We start from the raw sequence: 15,855 nt of genomic DNA, 5'->3' as shown, positions 1-15,855 counted from the left end.
TGACAGCGAAATTTTGGGTGTAGTTGACCCATGGAGATCCAGATAGGAGCGGAGTCAAAGTCGGCACAAGAATGTTATCCTCAGTTTGCCTCGCTAGGGTTTCGACAGTTAACTAACAGAAGCTAAAGAATAAGTATGTTTTTCTTTTATAGCTAAGCAAGAGTAGTCAATAAATATTAGACTTAATAGAAATATAAGTAATATTTCTTCTGTTATTAGGACTCTTTAAATACCCCTTATGTTCTGGACTTAAATCTGCTATCTACATTACTAAAATTACCAGACGGTCTTCTTATTGAAGGCGCTTAGCACCGTCACGACGCTGTGTAGCCGCGCGAGTATATAGCTGCCTTGCCCTCACGAAGAAGTGCCGACGGCAAAGGACTGGCCTCGCCGCGTCATGGATCCTATCTCAGACGCACTTTAGCACCACAACCCAAGGCTTTCCCCATATGTCAGACAGGCGGTTACGTGAAAATTTTGGCCTACTCAACGTATGAAGGGAAGATACAAGACAGCAATCTAACATGATGCCATCCGCCTGACAGTGCAGTAATGCGGCCTAGTAGGCCAAGGCCAAATGTTTAAAAAAAGAAAAGGGCTATGTCAGCGAGCTACCAAATATGCCTCACCAGGCCAGTTCATAACAGGGATTATAAAGCTAACAACCAACGTTTAAATTATAACCAACAGTTGTTAGTAAGTAAGGTAGAATCACCCAAGGGAAACCAGGTTTTCACTTTTACCAGCCAAAGCACAGTACACTTCTAGCTTCTTCTGTGCTGAGGAATTTTTGAAAGCTATCATATAGGATTCTAAACAATTTAGCCTTAAGATGACTTCTGAATTATCAATAGAACCACGGGATTTTCAGCAGTTCACTATCTCACCACTAGAGAGCACCCGGACTCCGTTATCTAGAAGCCTCTGCGGCGGCCGTTGCCAGTTTAGGACCTTATCACCCTTAGCCCACGCATCTCGCCGCCTCTCATAAAAATTATCCACGGTCGAATAGACTGGCTGCCCATGTGCATCTTTCAAGCAAATGGTCTTCAGCGGTGGCTTGGGCATGGCCGGCAAGTCAATGGCACTAGGAACATCACCTAAACAGACTCCTGCCCTTCGATCTTGCCACTCTTGTAACATAAGCTGATATGATGCAACTGGATGGTCTAACTTTACCTCTGGATGCTTCACCCACTTTGATACAAGGTTATTAACGTTCTGATCTTCGTGCGGTATATTCCTAAGACTATTGTCTTGGGTAATAATCTCGTAGGTGGTGAATATAACGCCTTTAATATCGTTCCGGTCCTCGACGTACTCTTCACCCTCTCCAGGTGAAGGGCAATCCCTACGAGCCGCAAAGTTAAAGTCAAAGAGCATGATAGAGTCTGTCGACTCATCAATCAGCAGGTTTCGTGGGGCAATGTCTTGGTGCATGATGCCATATTCGAGGTTCAAGTCATCCACGACCTTTATAAGCTGCCGGAGCCACTCCAGCTTAAAAACGCGCGACCTGTTCTCCTCTAGATTACCGCCAGGCATATAGACATTGGTAAATCCGACTACTCGACCCTTAAGCTCGTCAACGACCACCCGGTCAAAGGGAACAATATTTGGATGGCGTGGAAGGCGCATCCACAAATTCATCTCCTTCCAGGACATTTATGCATACTGCCACAAGAAGTAGTATTTAAAGATAGCCTGCCCAAGAGTCAGCTTTATTACAGCACGAGATAATCTAAGGAACCTAGATTTTACCTTCTTAGCAGATCCGTCTAGGCATGGAGGGTATGCAACAAGGTCCACATCGGGACCAAGCCTCTCGAGTTCCTCGAGTTGATCTCGCCGCACTGTCTGAACTCCTTCCGGGAGACAAATGTCTTGAAGGGTTGGATAGTGTATACAACAGGTCTCATCATCTTTTAGATCGTTATATGTCGAGATGATCTCACCGGTATGCGATACATAAATTCTATAAATATCGGGAGGTAGTTGATCACTATAGCGGCTGAAATGTTCAATAGCGAGGCTTTCGTCGTCCTGCTCTCCGTCCATGGTTACGGAAACGACGCGTCTCTGATCCCAATCAGTAATGTGCCAAGTGCTGGGACCACCAACAGGGATACTGCCGCTCAGAGAAAAGTACTTGGAATCGTCGTCAATCATATTGTTGCATTCTTTGGGCAAGTTGGGCACAGAGATTAAATAGTAAAGGAGCAAGGCAGATGCAACTATATAGTGAGAAGGAGGATGACTTGGAGAGTGAAATCAGTAAAGATGAAAAGAGTGCGGGGTTAGTGATGGTAGTTCACTACTATGCCTATTTGGCATTATGGCGCACTGTGTGAAAAGTGGTCAGAAAGTGCTCTAGTTGTGACTGGATTCGTTACAGGGTTAGCAGCCGCGCGGCTACGATTTTTGCAATAATGCCTAGGCATAGCCCTTTTCCCTTTTACCTTAGCAACTAAATTTTAAACAAATTAAGTTATAGAGCTAACAGAAAAGTCAAAGTAAGACTGCTCATAATAGTAAGGATAACCGCGCGCCAACGAACCTGGTCGGGCTCTGCTTGATTGGCTAGAGAAACGTGGGCTGATATCTGTCAGACATTACATGTATTCGGTTCATTGATGTAAAATTGGTATATTCATGTTATGTTCAAATCTGCCCCTGAGGGCGTCGCCATTTTGGCGCGTAATCAGTAGCATCCCTGCTTGCACGTGATACCCCTGCGTATATTCAACAATATCCTTTAAGTCTAAGTATATAATGGCGATAACTATCTTAACTAAAGGATAGGACGGCAGTATACACACCAAACACATATATCGAGCTAGTACTGAGATCTACGATACCTATTTTGTGAAAGAAATTCACAAAAATCATCGTATTGAACTTCAGCCTAGTACTGAGCCAGGGTTAGTATACTCATAGCTCTGCTGCATCTTGCGGTTCGCTAACTTTCGCAGTGCAAAGGAAACATATATTTTAAAGCAGCTGAAAAACAATCCATTATGGCTAATCAAGCACAATGGATTGAGCCTGAGAATATTGGATGGGCAGCAGAACAGTCTAAGGTGTTCAGTGGCCGTTGCTACTGCGGATGGTATCACTTTTACGGGCTCTGTGGACGCTTTGTCCAATGCCAACCCCTCAAGTGCGGCCGCAAGCGTACACGTTCTGGTCAAAGCGGGTTCTGCGACGCTCCAAAGGCCGCGCCGCAGTACAATGTAACGGATTACTGAGTCAACGCTTACTGCAACCACTGCATCGGAGGACAGTAGCTTGATGGATGTCTCGAGGACTTGATAGATAGGGAGAAACAAGGAGGAGGGGAAGGAGGAGGGGGAAAGGGGGTAACAGTATTGAGAGTGATTTATGTAGCATTATAATAATTCAACACAGTGACTTACACATATATGTATATTATATATTTGTAATGATGATGAAGTCTTTTCAAAGTCCCCTCAGTATGTAATAGTAAAGGTGTCCCTATATACCAGGCACTTATGTGCTAAGGACCATGCTAGACAACCAGCTTATACTAACCGATCCGGACTTGTAGCCGTAAAGTGATTTATTTTAGTGGTTTGTAAGAAGACAAGATAGATAAGCAGGGCGTAAATGTAATTGAAAAGTGAATTTATCAATAATTACATGACAATTAGGAAAGAAATCCGTGATATCGTCAAGCTTTTGTGGCGTCGAAGTTGAGCGATATGGCGTTGCTGTGCCGGCCGTGAGCCCGGAGGCCATGGTAATTTCTGGGCTCAGTGTGAAAATTTGGGGCCGCAGGTTGGTTTTAAGGGTAGCGCGGTAGATTGTGCGAAAACACTAACAATAGGTACCGAGAAAAGTACAATTAAGGAGGAGGTGAACTCCGACGAGAGGTGCTCGGGGAGAAGCATCTAGATACGATCAGAAGCATGGCGGATCTCGCGACGACATACCATAATCAGGGCCGATATGATGAAGCCCTTCAGCTTCATCAGAACACCCTAGACCTTCGCCACCATATGCTTGGAGAAAGGCATCCGAATACGATGCAGAACGTGGCCTACCTCGCCTGTACACGGGAGGCGCTACAACAGTTACTGTATCTATAGAGCCAGCCCAGTCTTTGGCGGTCACGCACGTTCATCAATCGGAAGAAGGAAAGCTGCAAGATAGATCCTTACGAGAGGTTATGCGCAGGAAGGTCGGGCGTTGTCGCAGATGGGGATCCCAAAGAGTAAGGGTTTTGATTGATCTCCATTTCTATTTGAGGGTCTATATCAACCGTATCGTATACCGAACTAGCTGTGATGATAATCAACGAGTATTTTGTGTGTTCGTTAACGGGGTGCATATACACATGTAATCATTAGGTAAATATAGTCAGAAATGGAAATCGGGCTGAATGGAGTTGATCATCAGGCGGGGCCATTGATGCTCGAGTTTTCAAGCATGTTTGTGCTGTTAGTGCTAGGGTATGGATCGTATTGGGGCTGCTGGTACACTGTGAATGCGCCACGTTTAGTCCATTCTTGGCTATCCTCGGTGAATTTACAATGATGGCTTACTGACGCTGAACCCGTACCTTACTGTATCGCACCGAGTCCCTGACACACAAAGTCCAGATATCTTATTTCCCAATGTAGCATATAAGGCTTAGACCAAGCTACTGAAGTTATCCGCCAAATAATGCCGATATGTGCCTTTATTTCGACTATTATACAACGGCCCAGTATCAAGTGGAGTAGTCAAGATATGTATGCTTTGCGTGTCACATCTCAGGTATCTAGTCACTTATGTGGCAATGACCAAACAAAGATCAAGTGTCAGAGTGGACACTTTTGTAAATAACTTAACAAAAGACTGGCACGTCTCTCATCGGCTTAGTGAATTGATCCTGTGTATGACCCTAGTTATGTGGTAGTTCCAACGATTCCGATCACAATAACAGCTCCTGTCATCCACCAACTCGCTATGCTAAATGCACCTTGTATATCCTTCTTCAAGATCCCCCAGAAAATACCAAATAACAGACTGGGAGGGAAGAATCCAAGTCCAAGAATCCACCAAATCTTTGTCCAGTCCCAGTCCTCTTCGTAATAGATGTCCCATGTTTCCTTTATTTCTATACGTCGTGTTGGTAGGTTTCCGTAGGTCCATTTAGGGAGCTAACGAAGCACTAACTCAGAGTCAGGTTCTATATCTTCTGGGTGAGTAAAAAGGTCTCTCATAAGTCGTGGTCCAATGGGAGGAGAAAACTTGGAAGGAACCGGGCTACACTCATCTTCTAAGCCTGCTGGCCGGACAAGATCTGGCCGGGGGAGGCAAATACAAGGTTTCCCCTGTCCGCAGATCTCGCGATGGCACCGAACATCAATATATTGACGGCCTCCATATGCGAACTAAAACAATTAGTCAGTCACTTGTAGACAACATCATTAATGGTTTTATGTGAATTGATATTTCCCGCACCACGTATTGCATAATCTGAACCAGAACTACTGAGACCCAGATGTCAAATAGGGGGTTTCCTGAGTCTATCGCGCGCTTTTAATGGTAAATATGGGAGTAGAGACCTATTCTCCGTTAGCGTGTCCTCTTGCACGTATCTGTTTGCTTGGCATTAACGCAGGGCTTAAGTACACACGTACATGGTGCGACAGAGAAAGATGCCGACGACTTCAAGTTTAGGGCGCAAAGCCATCTGTAGACACATGAAGATCCTCAGAAATACTCCAGTGACGAGTAAATCGGTGGCAATATGCAAAGCATCAGCGCCAATCCTCAGGGCAATAACCTATGAAGCAAAATCAGATAATACTGCCACAAATTGATTCAACTAGGATACGTACAATATTTCTGTTGCACTGGCCGTTGATATGATCCCAGAATGCTGGCATTGGACAGCTGAAGCTCCTCCCTAGGATGAGCATTTCAAACTTTAATGTGCTTTAGCTATAAATATAAAGCACTAGCTAGCTAGCTAACCGCCCAAATGAGAGTCAAGATGATGCTGATCGTCACGCGTGTTTGAGTCTCTCGGCACCTATCTTTCAAAGAACATATCATGGCAATGGCTGAGAGCTTCGATGCGGACAACGAGGCGACGAAAAGAATATCAGACGCGTATTGAGCCTTTGACAGAGTCGCCTGTCAGCTGAAATGGAAGGAGTCGATGCGTGAAGAAGGTTACTTAACTAGGGCGTGAGACTCCTCCGAAGGTGTAACATCATGAGGTTTACCCAGTCCATTGGCCGCTCCAAATAGTGACACTACAATCGATTGTGCGATCATGAGAACTTGTGGCCAGTAGTTTAGTAGGTGCATTCGTGAATAAGGCATAGGGCACAGAAACTACCGTGGATATAATTAAAAAGAGGTCATCAAGCTTAAAGAGATTCGACCATTTCATTCCCGCATCTGACATGACGCGCCCAGTGGAACGAATTAGCACGGAGAAGATGGAAATCATCATCAAGGCCAACGAGACCGTTTGTATAAGCCGCGATTTGTCCGTCGATGTCTCATCCCCGTGTGCTACAATCATTGCGGTTGTGTAGAATGGATTTGAGAAGAGGCTGTTTTGGCTTTCTACCTTACAAGTCAGCCACTGGCTAGATTGCTTTAATTTTGGAATGATGGTTGAATCGCCTGCGACCTAGAGTAACTCTTTGGGTAGCGACATGGCGCGTTTTCCGGAACAATAGGAACTATAATACAGAGTAGATCGGCAGAACCATTGGCACGTTCCAAAAGGATTCATTGGCGAGGTAGTCGGATTCGTTCTTCGAGTAAGGGCGGATCGACTGCATCTCTCCATTATCTGAATACAGGATTAGTGGTCTGATCTGGACTCGCTGATAAACCACTCTAGGCGGTCTCGGTATATAAGCGCCCGAATCATCCGATGAATATCTATCAGCTGACATTCTTGGGATGTAAGCAGCATTATCGTGACGCGACGGGGCTTGGAGGGAGAGTGTCAAGTCACGCTATCTAGACCTAGGGCTAGGTTCAAGCTCATGAACTGCGTTGTCAGCCATCATAGTTTGAAAGTCTATCAGAAATCTAGAATTAACGACTAGAAGTCGGACGAAGAATTTAAAATCGCTCATTCGTGGATATTCCTGAACAAGAGTCGTTAGTTAGTAAACAGGAACTATAAAAAGAATTCCAAATATATAACCCCAGGTAAGTGGATATGTTTATAGAATGAATTCTTTGGACTTGTCGTGGTGATTGGGGGAACATAAACAGTGACAGAAACACTCAATTTTGCGTACATTGCCTTTCAGGCTCATAACCGATTGAGATGAAATGATTGATTAGCTAGAGTTTAAACTACATCTTAAAGAAGTAAAACTCTTCACAAAGTATCCACTAGCAGATCAGCCATTCTCAATCATGCAGTCTCAAAATTATGTGAGGAAGACAGTGTTAGCGCTACTTGGCCACCGTTTGCTACGTCGATCGAAATCTCTGGCGTGCTAGCGGCGGTAATTTCGAGCACGCAGTTATCATAAGGATCATCCTCTGCAGGACGAGGGACGAGTGTTGAGTCCAGTAAGCCAGCGCCCGGATTTTCGTGGAGATTGACGGCCGCGTCGAATCGAAGAATTCGCCACATCAAAGGAACGCTAAGATAAATCTTAGAGGGCATCCAGGCTTCTATGGCCAAGGTTTCGGATCCGGCAGCGATGCGCGTCATTTCATCCAAGTCACGATCCTAGGAATTGTTACCTAAACCTCTTGCGGCTTGGGAGTGAAAATGCTCACTAATGCTCTGCAAGCAGATGAGGTCAAAATAAAGCCTTTTAGAAACCTTCTAGACTTAGCAAAGTCTGTGTTAGACTTGTGCCTTAATGCTGGCGTAGTAGCGCAACAGTAGTACAGATGTACCGTCGCAGAAATGGCGGCGGCGTGCCCAACGAAAGGGTCCACCAGCGGCACTCGCTTGTCAATAACCATATCGATCATACGAACGATCCACGTAGAGTGGAACAATGCCAGCTCGGAAGCTCGTTTCCAAAAAGTATTTGGGACAGCCAGGTTAGGGTTACGCTGAAGCCCAACAGTATAGAGTAATGGGTGGTTGAGAACGGTAAGGATGACGTGGTAGGTGAACTGCTCTTTCAGCCACGGTGACCAATAGTCCCGATGAGCTTTCAAATCACCCACCTTGCGCTCGAAAAACCTAACCGTGTCGTAACAGTGACATATAGGGATCCTATTTTCGATTTCCATGAGCTCAGCCTGAACTTTGTTGTACGCTGAGTCATGCCGCCAGGGCTCCTGAATGATATCATGTGCACAGTCGGATATGTACTTCCTAACCTGGCTCCACACCCAGCCAAGGTGAATACTCAAATTCCAGATTCCTAGTTCGCACGACTTTTGGCAGCCAAGTTCATCCTTAGGGAGATTGATTGCTCGATGTTCATCAGCCGGCGATTGTACGCGAGTGGTGAGGAACGACGACCGCCAGATCCCTATTGGTATTCGCAAGAGACCTTCTTGTCGTCCATAAAATTGCTCGAGGATATGAAGACTCCAGAATAGTCTTCTTTTTCGTTCTGGCATGGGATCTTCAACACCATGGGCAGACTCAACATCCAGCATGGCAGAACGACACAGCTGAACTGCAAGTCCAAGGTGAAACTGGCCAGTGAGCGCATTCCCATCTACATTAGTGTCAGCCTAGTGACTCATGAGAATTAAGCATAAAGATGATAACACACCAATAAAAGAGGAGTACGAAAGTAAACACAAACTTTCGAGCGTCGCGATATCCACCGTCTCGCTTGCAATCCTAAGCATGATGAGGCTACCTGCATTACTACTATACAATGGCTTACCATCTCGGTTGTCCGAGAAGCGCAGTGTGAGAGCTACGATGCTGCATGCGAGCTCGTCATTCAACGAATCATAGTCGCCGACGTCTTCTCGTTCAAAGCACCAAATCGGCTGTCTGTGGCAGTATTCAAAGTAGAACGAAATGCCAATGGAAATCTGGGCCGCGCTAGGCCGCACCGCTGGATACCTTGATGCAGGTACGACGAGGATATGGGTGTTTAGGTAGCCCGGCTCCCGCAGTTTCTGAGGGCTCAAGTGTGAAATACTCGACTCGTTAGCTGCCCACTCAAGCCTCACATCAAATGGTTGCTGCTGATGCCAGTGATTTTGAGGGGTCGGATGTGGCGACGGGTGGGTGAACCTGCAAGGTGCAGTCAGCGTGCGCCCAAAAGCCGTGCCGTCTTGTACTTTACATACATGCTGCTTCCTAGTAGATGGTCGAGTTTTCCTTCTGCAAGATCCAGTCTTTTCTCCTAGCAGTCGTCAGTATAAGTGTCGTGCTACTAGAATTTGTGTCCTTGCATTGTACCCACGTCCCGGTCTGTAAAGGCGCCATCACTGGATAAGAGCACGGCGTTTCCAAACGGACGCGACTTGAGCACGCCGGCTTTTCGCCAGAACAACGTGTCATTCTTCACCTAAAGCGTAGTCAATACGTAACAACCAAAAAGTGATGGGATTCATAGGGCCTAACCTGCACACTAGATACGCACGACGTCCGTGTTGTCTACCGCAAAAACGGAAGTCAGTGCCTTCGATAGTGTTTTTTTCAAGGGGCGGTATCATTAATGGTCCCGACATTTGGACAAGGAAAGTTAAGAAAAAAGACCTGACCTCATGAGCTCCGCTGGAGAGAAACAAAATACTCTCGCTAGAGGAGTTGATCGGGTTTGATCATCCTAACTGGTTGTCGCTGCTCTTATCAGCAAGTGTGCCTGGCTGACAAAGCCCGTTCATCATTCGACGCATTCGCCCCACATTGGTCCACTTCGCCTTATTGTTGAAACAGGGCCTTATCTTCTCCCCTTGCGGGCAATCGTTGTACATTAGCCCATACTCTCGCCAACGATGCCGTGCGTGCTTAATAAGCAAATGGGGCATCCAACTGTCGACAACACTATTGGTGTGCATGTTGTACGGTAGGGTAGATTCGGTAAACATGGTAGATCATGGTACAAAATGGCTCAGCTTTCTTAATTAGAGTCCTCGTTTTTCTTCTGAGGGTCTCAGTCTTGTGTATCACTCAAAAAGATCAGTGGTACGACCTTTCAATTGAGGTAAGCAGAGTGGGTGTAACCGAGCTAACTCTTACTCTTGCCGTCATTCAACCATTGTGGGTCGGCATGCATTTCAATATTATGCATGCTTCAAAGGAGATAGACCAGATACTTCAACGGTTGGGCATCCTACCTCCAGCGACTGGAGCTTAGTCCGTCTATTGAGTGTTATCTCATTCGTCAGTAAACAGTTGAACTGTTTCGGATGTTCCCTGATTCTACATTCTGTCTCCCGCTCTTAACTCGGTCCTTTCGCCGTCATTACGAACTTCAAGTTGCTTGCACCAAGATCGGGTTGGGTGTTCCAACCCCGAAAGGTCGAACTGAGATAAGAAGTGGCGTTCGTTATTCAGGAGCAGATATCGTATAGAATAGAGTTCACCACTATCTCCCTAATGCTTACGGACCTTTGTTGTGGTGCAACCAATAAAAATGCACAAGATGAACTGTGGGTGATAAGACATCCCTGTAATACAACGCCACAGATACTTGATTTGCTCTTGGATCCATCCTTTCGTATTTACCCCTCTCGTATTCACGAGACGTCCGAGATGAGCAAGACGAGTGATGCATGCATCGGTGGTCCACATCTATGAACCGAAAAGGTTCGGACCGACCGCCAATAAAGAGACACGTTGACCCAAAACGACATTGGAGCTGGAATCTGGCGCTAAGCCGCTCCTTTCTTATCATCTGTATTGGACTACCAAAACCCAAGATTATGGACAAGCGCAGACGGACGAGGGGATGTCTCACCGTGGATTGTCGGGTGCACACTAGGGCGGCGAGTAATGTCGAATTTCAATTGAGGTGTTTGTCTTATCATACTCGGCTATCGTCCAGTGAGCGGGCCCCATGACCTCCTCCAAGCAATAGGGAAGTAGTAAGAACCCGTACCGTTCAAGTTTACACCCTTCCCAGTCTTCAAGGTGACCTTCATTCTCATTCTAGATTTCATCCGATTTGCATCTCACTCACAGTGATCTGGAACAGCGCTGAGCCGCACCGTGCCCACTATGGCTGGCTTACCAACAGACATTATCACCGCCGTCGTTTCCACCTGGGCTGCCGCCACTTTGGCGCTCGCAGCACGAGTTTTTGCAAAGCGGATGACCAAAGTGCGCTGGTGGCTCGACGACTACTTTTGTATAGCCTCATTTGTACGCGAATATGATGTTCTATCCGCAGGTGATGTTACAAGTAACTGATAAGCTTTAGCTATTCTGCTGTGGGTACAGCGGTGTCATGGTCTATTGTAACAAACCCTACAACACTGTTATACAGATGAATCAAATAACTGACTACTCAGGGGCCGAGTCATGGTACTTGGGTAGAAACATACCTGATGAGGTTGGATCTGACCGATACGAAGTCATCAATATGCGGTCGAGATTGATGCAATTTTTGGTGTCTTTTACCTATTCTTATGCTATAGGTTTCTGCAAGCTATCTGTTCTTCTATTTTACTGGCGAATCTTCCAATTATCCGCTATTCGTACACCGATCTTGATCACGGTTGTCATTACAGTCTGCTGGCTCATCCTACGCACCTTCATGGTTATCTTCAGATGTGTTCCAGTACAGGCATACTGGAACAAGTCTATAGAAGGCGCTAAGTGTGATATCAACGACTCACAGTTTTTCTTTGGCACTTGCCTAACGCACTTCGTATTAGACGTTGTCATATTAGCCCTGCCCATTATCGAAGTGATCAAGCTACGGCTTCGTTTGGGCCAGAAGCTTGCCATTGCCGCTCTTTTTCTCGTTGGCTTTATGTATGTTGCTCTTGTTTCTTTTTCATGCTTGAGATCAGCAGCTGATAATCAAAGTGTTTGTGTTGCTTCCGTTTTTGTCATCATCACGTCGATTCAATACGACGTTAAGACCACACAGATGCCTCACGACATTGCTTGGTGTAACACTTGGGGATGCATCGAAATAAACGTCGCGATCGTTTCTGGTGAGTGACACATAAGATGATTTAGTAAACGGGGTTTCCACTAACTTGAACCGCTCAGCCTGTTTTCCTCTGCTACGGCCGATCTTCAAAGTCATTCTCCCCAGCAAGCTTCTCAGTTCTTTTCAAAGCAGTCACCCTATCAGCCGAAGTGCTCGAGTTGATATCCGTCTGGAAACAATCAGTCGAACGCTGAAGAAGAAAGAAGAAGACGAGTCCAGCTCGACATACGGCCTCGCAGACCACGAGCAAGAGGCGCCTCGAGACTATACGGAAGGTCCCCAGACGATCATATCTAGTGAGACAGACGACTATAATAGCTCGCATGAGTACCACTGCACCGGTATCTACGTCCGCAGGGACATGATGATCGAAGTGGAAGATGCCAAGCCAGATGCGCATATTGTAAGGTGACGGGGCGAGGATTGTGATCAACACATTAGTCTTTCTTCTCTTTCTCACGCTCACCTTTTCCCATTGAGATATGTTTCCTTTTTGTAGTTATTCTTCTTTAAATACAGACACGGTGTGCGTCGATACATAAAAGTTCTTATAAGCCAAAAGCATATGATCCTGAATGGTTCAAGTAGGCGGTCGCTGCCGAGACTATGCTGCGTCGCCTCTTGGACTGAATTTCAACCAGCCGATTGAGTCATGTTAACGATGAGTTACTCAGCTGTCTAGTCAAGAGTATACTTTTCGAACATTAGGAAGGAATTTGCACCTCTATCTTCACCGGCGCGAACCAACCCCATCGATTCCAATTTTAGTTGATGGAGATGCTTTTGGAATGACCTGTATCTTTCTTTTACCTAAGCGGTCTGCTTAGATGATTTGCTTCTGGACGATTCGTGTTATGGTTTGAACATCATTAGCATTCGATATGGAAAAATGGGACCTCCAAATGAATATCAATCAAGGTACTATCGTCAAGATCGACAACGACAGTACCGTTATTCGGGTTGTAGATTAAGTAGCAAACTAGCACCGCGGTCCATGGCCATATACTTGATATAGAGTTGCCTTCCCTATGCCACTAATGCGATTCTCATATTCACGAATAATTCATTCACGAAAGCGTCCATCTCTCCTTGGTTGCTTGCTGAAAACCTTCGCCGCCTGCTGGATACCCCCAAACATACCCTCTAAAACAGGACTTATACATAGCACATGGGCATGGCCTAACGCACCGATGGCATGGCAGTGAAATAGAGTGGCACTGAGAGCGCGCAGCAAGGTCTGTCAAGAGATTTACTTGGCTTAAACAATGGACTCATCCCCTAGTCGCGCTGTGCCTTGAGTCTCACTAGAAAGTGGAGCCTCATAACCAAGAGTGAAAATCCCTCTGCCCCTCTCCAGTCAGGAATAGACAAATTTCTCATAGCACATAAATAGCATTACTGGCGACTTAAGGATGAGGTTCCTGTTATTCAAGTCCATTATGAAGAATTAGAGTAATTGAGAATGAACTGGTCGCATATTTTAGGTTCCAGGTACTGGTGTAACGCAAAGGATTTGAAAAGGGCAAGGTCGGCTCAGGTGGAACATTTAGTGCCATGTAAGCTTGTGATATAGCTCGTATGGATTCCTGAGAGACTTTTCGCAGTAAACCTTTAGGTGCGATAGCAGCGAGGGTTGAGGAACGACAGGGCACGTCCTGCTTCAATACAAAGATATAAACTGCACCTCGAAACAAAAACAACAAGTATATTCCTATCCTCATCACAGTGCCGCATTGTAAAAGATGAACTAGAACAAGTTGATGAGTTTATTAGCCCCTCTCAGTTATGAACCTAAGCCCAGTCTCACACCTGAGTCCACCTCAACAGGTCACACCACACTTGACATGCGGATGGGAGTCCGGGCAAGTGCACTTGAGAAATACGAACTTGTCTTTGCAAGTACCTAGAACGCACCCATCGTAGTCGTTGTAGCAGGCAGTTTTCTTCGACGTAAACGTGAAAGGCTGACAGTTTTTGGAGCTATCGGCTGTAACAAGGCCAGCGGTCAGGAGCCCAGCGACAATAGCAATGAGCTTCATGGTCTTAATCTCAACGAATTAGTAACGCCTCAACAATACAAAAAGCGAGCATAAGATGACGAACCGTGTTGAGAAACTTAGTTGGATACTAAGATTTGGATAATGCCAAGTTGTGAGATGGAAGTAGGTGAATGGCGTTGTGTATGTACAGATGAGTGTATGTGGTTAAAATTGATTCCGCGGCGAACAGTGGCAGCTTAAATATAATAAGCACTGACAGCGGCTGTATTCAGGAAAACATGAGCTTTGTTCACATTTTGATCAAGTTTCTCAATACGAAACTCAAATTTGCTCTCTCGGTGACCGCGTCTAAGACTATCCTTACCCTAGTCGCCGCACTGGCCTGATTATTGGTATTTGGGTAACGGCACTTGACGTCAAATTGATTACGATCCACTTTATGACACGTAGTCCTTGAACTAGGTTTCGTTTCAAAATTTGGTCAAGCTATGTATGGAGGTCGTGGTCACAAGTTTTGTCCTGCCAAGACATGCCCCCTGCTTATGGATGAGCGCTCAAACCATGCAAAGAAGCTAAGACTATAACGTTTCCATAGTCATATCATAGGCACTATCCTATGTTAAGTGACGGAACATCAGAGACTTGACTCAAACTTTAGGATTGAATGAAGAGAACAACAACCTGCTCTCATCTAAGTCTCGTAATCGTGGAGTTGCTACTGCTAGCTTCTGTTACGACTCAACACATTCTGACGCACGTGAGAATAGTGCATCACTTTTTCCTCTAGTTGATACCTAATTACCCTGTAGTAAGTTAAATACATACTATTTAACATATAGTTATACATAACTTATAGAGATAAGATTAGTTAAACTGACTCTATTTAATTTATATAATAATAAAGATAAATTAAGTTAAACTAACTTTATTTAACTTATATATATTATTGATATATATATATATATATTGACTTAATATTAAATAAAACTGAACTTACTAACTATAAGTAAAACTTCTTTACATTAATAAGCTGTAACGGTTATGCCTAACCACTACGCCACAGGGCAAAAGATTGGGCTATAACTGCTATTGTAGCAACTACAGTAGTGTGTACAGCTGCTTGTAGAAGCCTCACAGCGCTGTTACGGGCACGAATTGTAACATAAGCTTTATATATACTATTAACTATTAAATAATATAACTTTAATAATTATTTAGTATAATACTTCATATACTCTATAAATATCAACTAGATTTAAATTAATTTCTTTCTTTAAAACTATAATTATTGTATGATAATAGTTTTTACTCCTTAAACCGAGAAAGCGCTGCTGGAATCGCCGTTTTGGGCGGAAAGTGTCGCCGTTTTAGGAGGCACGAGCAGTGCGGGAAGTCCAGCAACAGGAGGTCGCGGGGCAGGTACTATATACCTCGAGGGCTGGCTCATGCACGGACCCCATTACACGTCCCGGAATGACATGTGCCCGTCTCAGTGTCTAGTTTCGGCCCCCCCTCCTTCTTCCCCCCTTTCATCATCAACACGGGTGGTCTAAATTCAGCACCTCGGCGCGTCCGTTTTCTGTTTCCTGTCGTCACCCATCATGAATCCATCCCTTGTCAGCCAGAATAGGCATACTCGAGCTGCCATGGCCTCTTCAGTGAGCTATATAAACCGGCAGCGCCGTCTCTGCCATCGGCGCCCTCAGCTTCCCAATTTACATCCGCTTGAGACGTGTCGTCGTTGATCGCCGCCATTCTCCCTTCTT

At 45.3% G+C, this 15,855-nt stretch overlaps 4 protein-coding genes across 4 annotated transcripts; 1 reads left to right on the top strand and 3 right to left on the bottom strand.

Moving 5' to 3' along the window:
• Positions 1-1,103: 1,103 nt before the first annotated feature.
• On the bottom strand, positions 1,104-2,172 carry FMAN_15440 (uncharacterized protein; the record flags this gene model as incomplete). Its single annotated transcript, XM_041826164.1, has 3 exons — positions 1,104-1,136; positions 1,183-1,578; positions 1,765-2,172. 3 exons carry the CDS (start codon positions 2,170-2,172, stop codon positions 1,104-1,106), a joined length of 837 nt encoding a protein of 278 aa, XP_041691500.1.
• A 3,115-nt stretch (positions 2,173-5,287) lies between these two features.
• On the bottom strand, positions 5,288-5,900 carry FMAN_16273 (uncharacterized protein; the record flags this gene model as incomplete). Its single annotated transcript, XM_041826163.1, has 3 exons — positions 5,288-5,402; positions 5,652-5,797; positions 5,853-5,900. The coding sequence occupies 3 exons, from the start codon at positions 5,898-5,900 to the stop codon at positions 5,288-5,290; spliced, it is 309 nt and encodes a 102-aa protein (XP_041691499.1).
• A 1,502-nt stretch (positions 5,901-7,402) lies between these two features.
• FMAN_15439 (uncharacterized protein) lies at positions 7,403-9,654 on the bottom strand (the record flags this gene model as incomplete). The annotated part of the gene is made up of 6 exons (XM_041826162.1): positions 7,403-7,726; positions 7,777-8,681; positions 8,739-9,214; positions 9,271-9,326; positions 9,387-9,491; positions 9,556-9,654. 6 exons carry the CDS (start codon positions 9,652-9,654, stop codon positions 7,403-7,405), a joined length of 1,965 nt encoding a protein of 654 aa, XP_041691498.1.
• A 1,492-nt stretch (positions 9,655-11,146) lies between these two features.
• FMAN_15438 (uncharacterized protein) lies at positions 11,147-12,501 on the top strand (the record flags this gene model as incomplete). Its single annotated transcript, XM_041826161.1, has 5 exons — positions 11,147-11,290; positions 11,349-11,385; positions 11,440-11,905; positions 11,960-12,090; positions 12,149-12,501. 5 exons carry the CDS (start codon positions 11,147-11,149, stop codon positions 12,499-12,501), a joined length of 1,131 nt encoding a protein of 376 aa, XP_041691497.1.
• Positions 12,502-15,855: the final 3,354 nt, after the last annotated feature.

This window comes from Fusarium mangiferae (assembly GCF_900044065.1).
Source record: "Fusarium mangiferae strain MRC7560 genome assembly, contig: FMAN_scaffold033, whole genome shotgun sequence".
Taxonomy (NCBI): domain Eukaryota; kingdom Fungi; phylum Ascomycota; class Sordariomycetes; order Hypocreales; family Nectriaceae; genus Fusarium; species Fusarium mangiferae.
The sequence above is the reverse complement of the archived record's forward strand: the minus strand, read 5'-3'. Positions and strand labels throughout refer to the sequence as shown.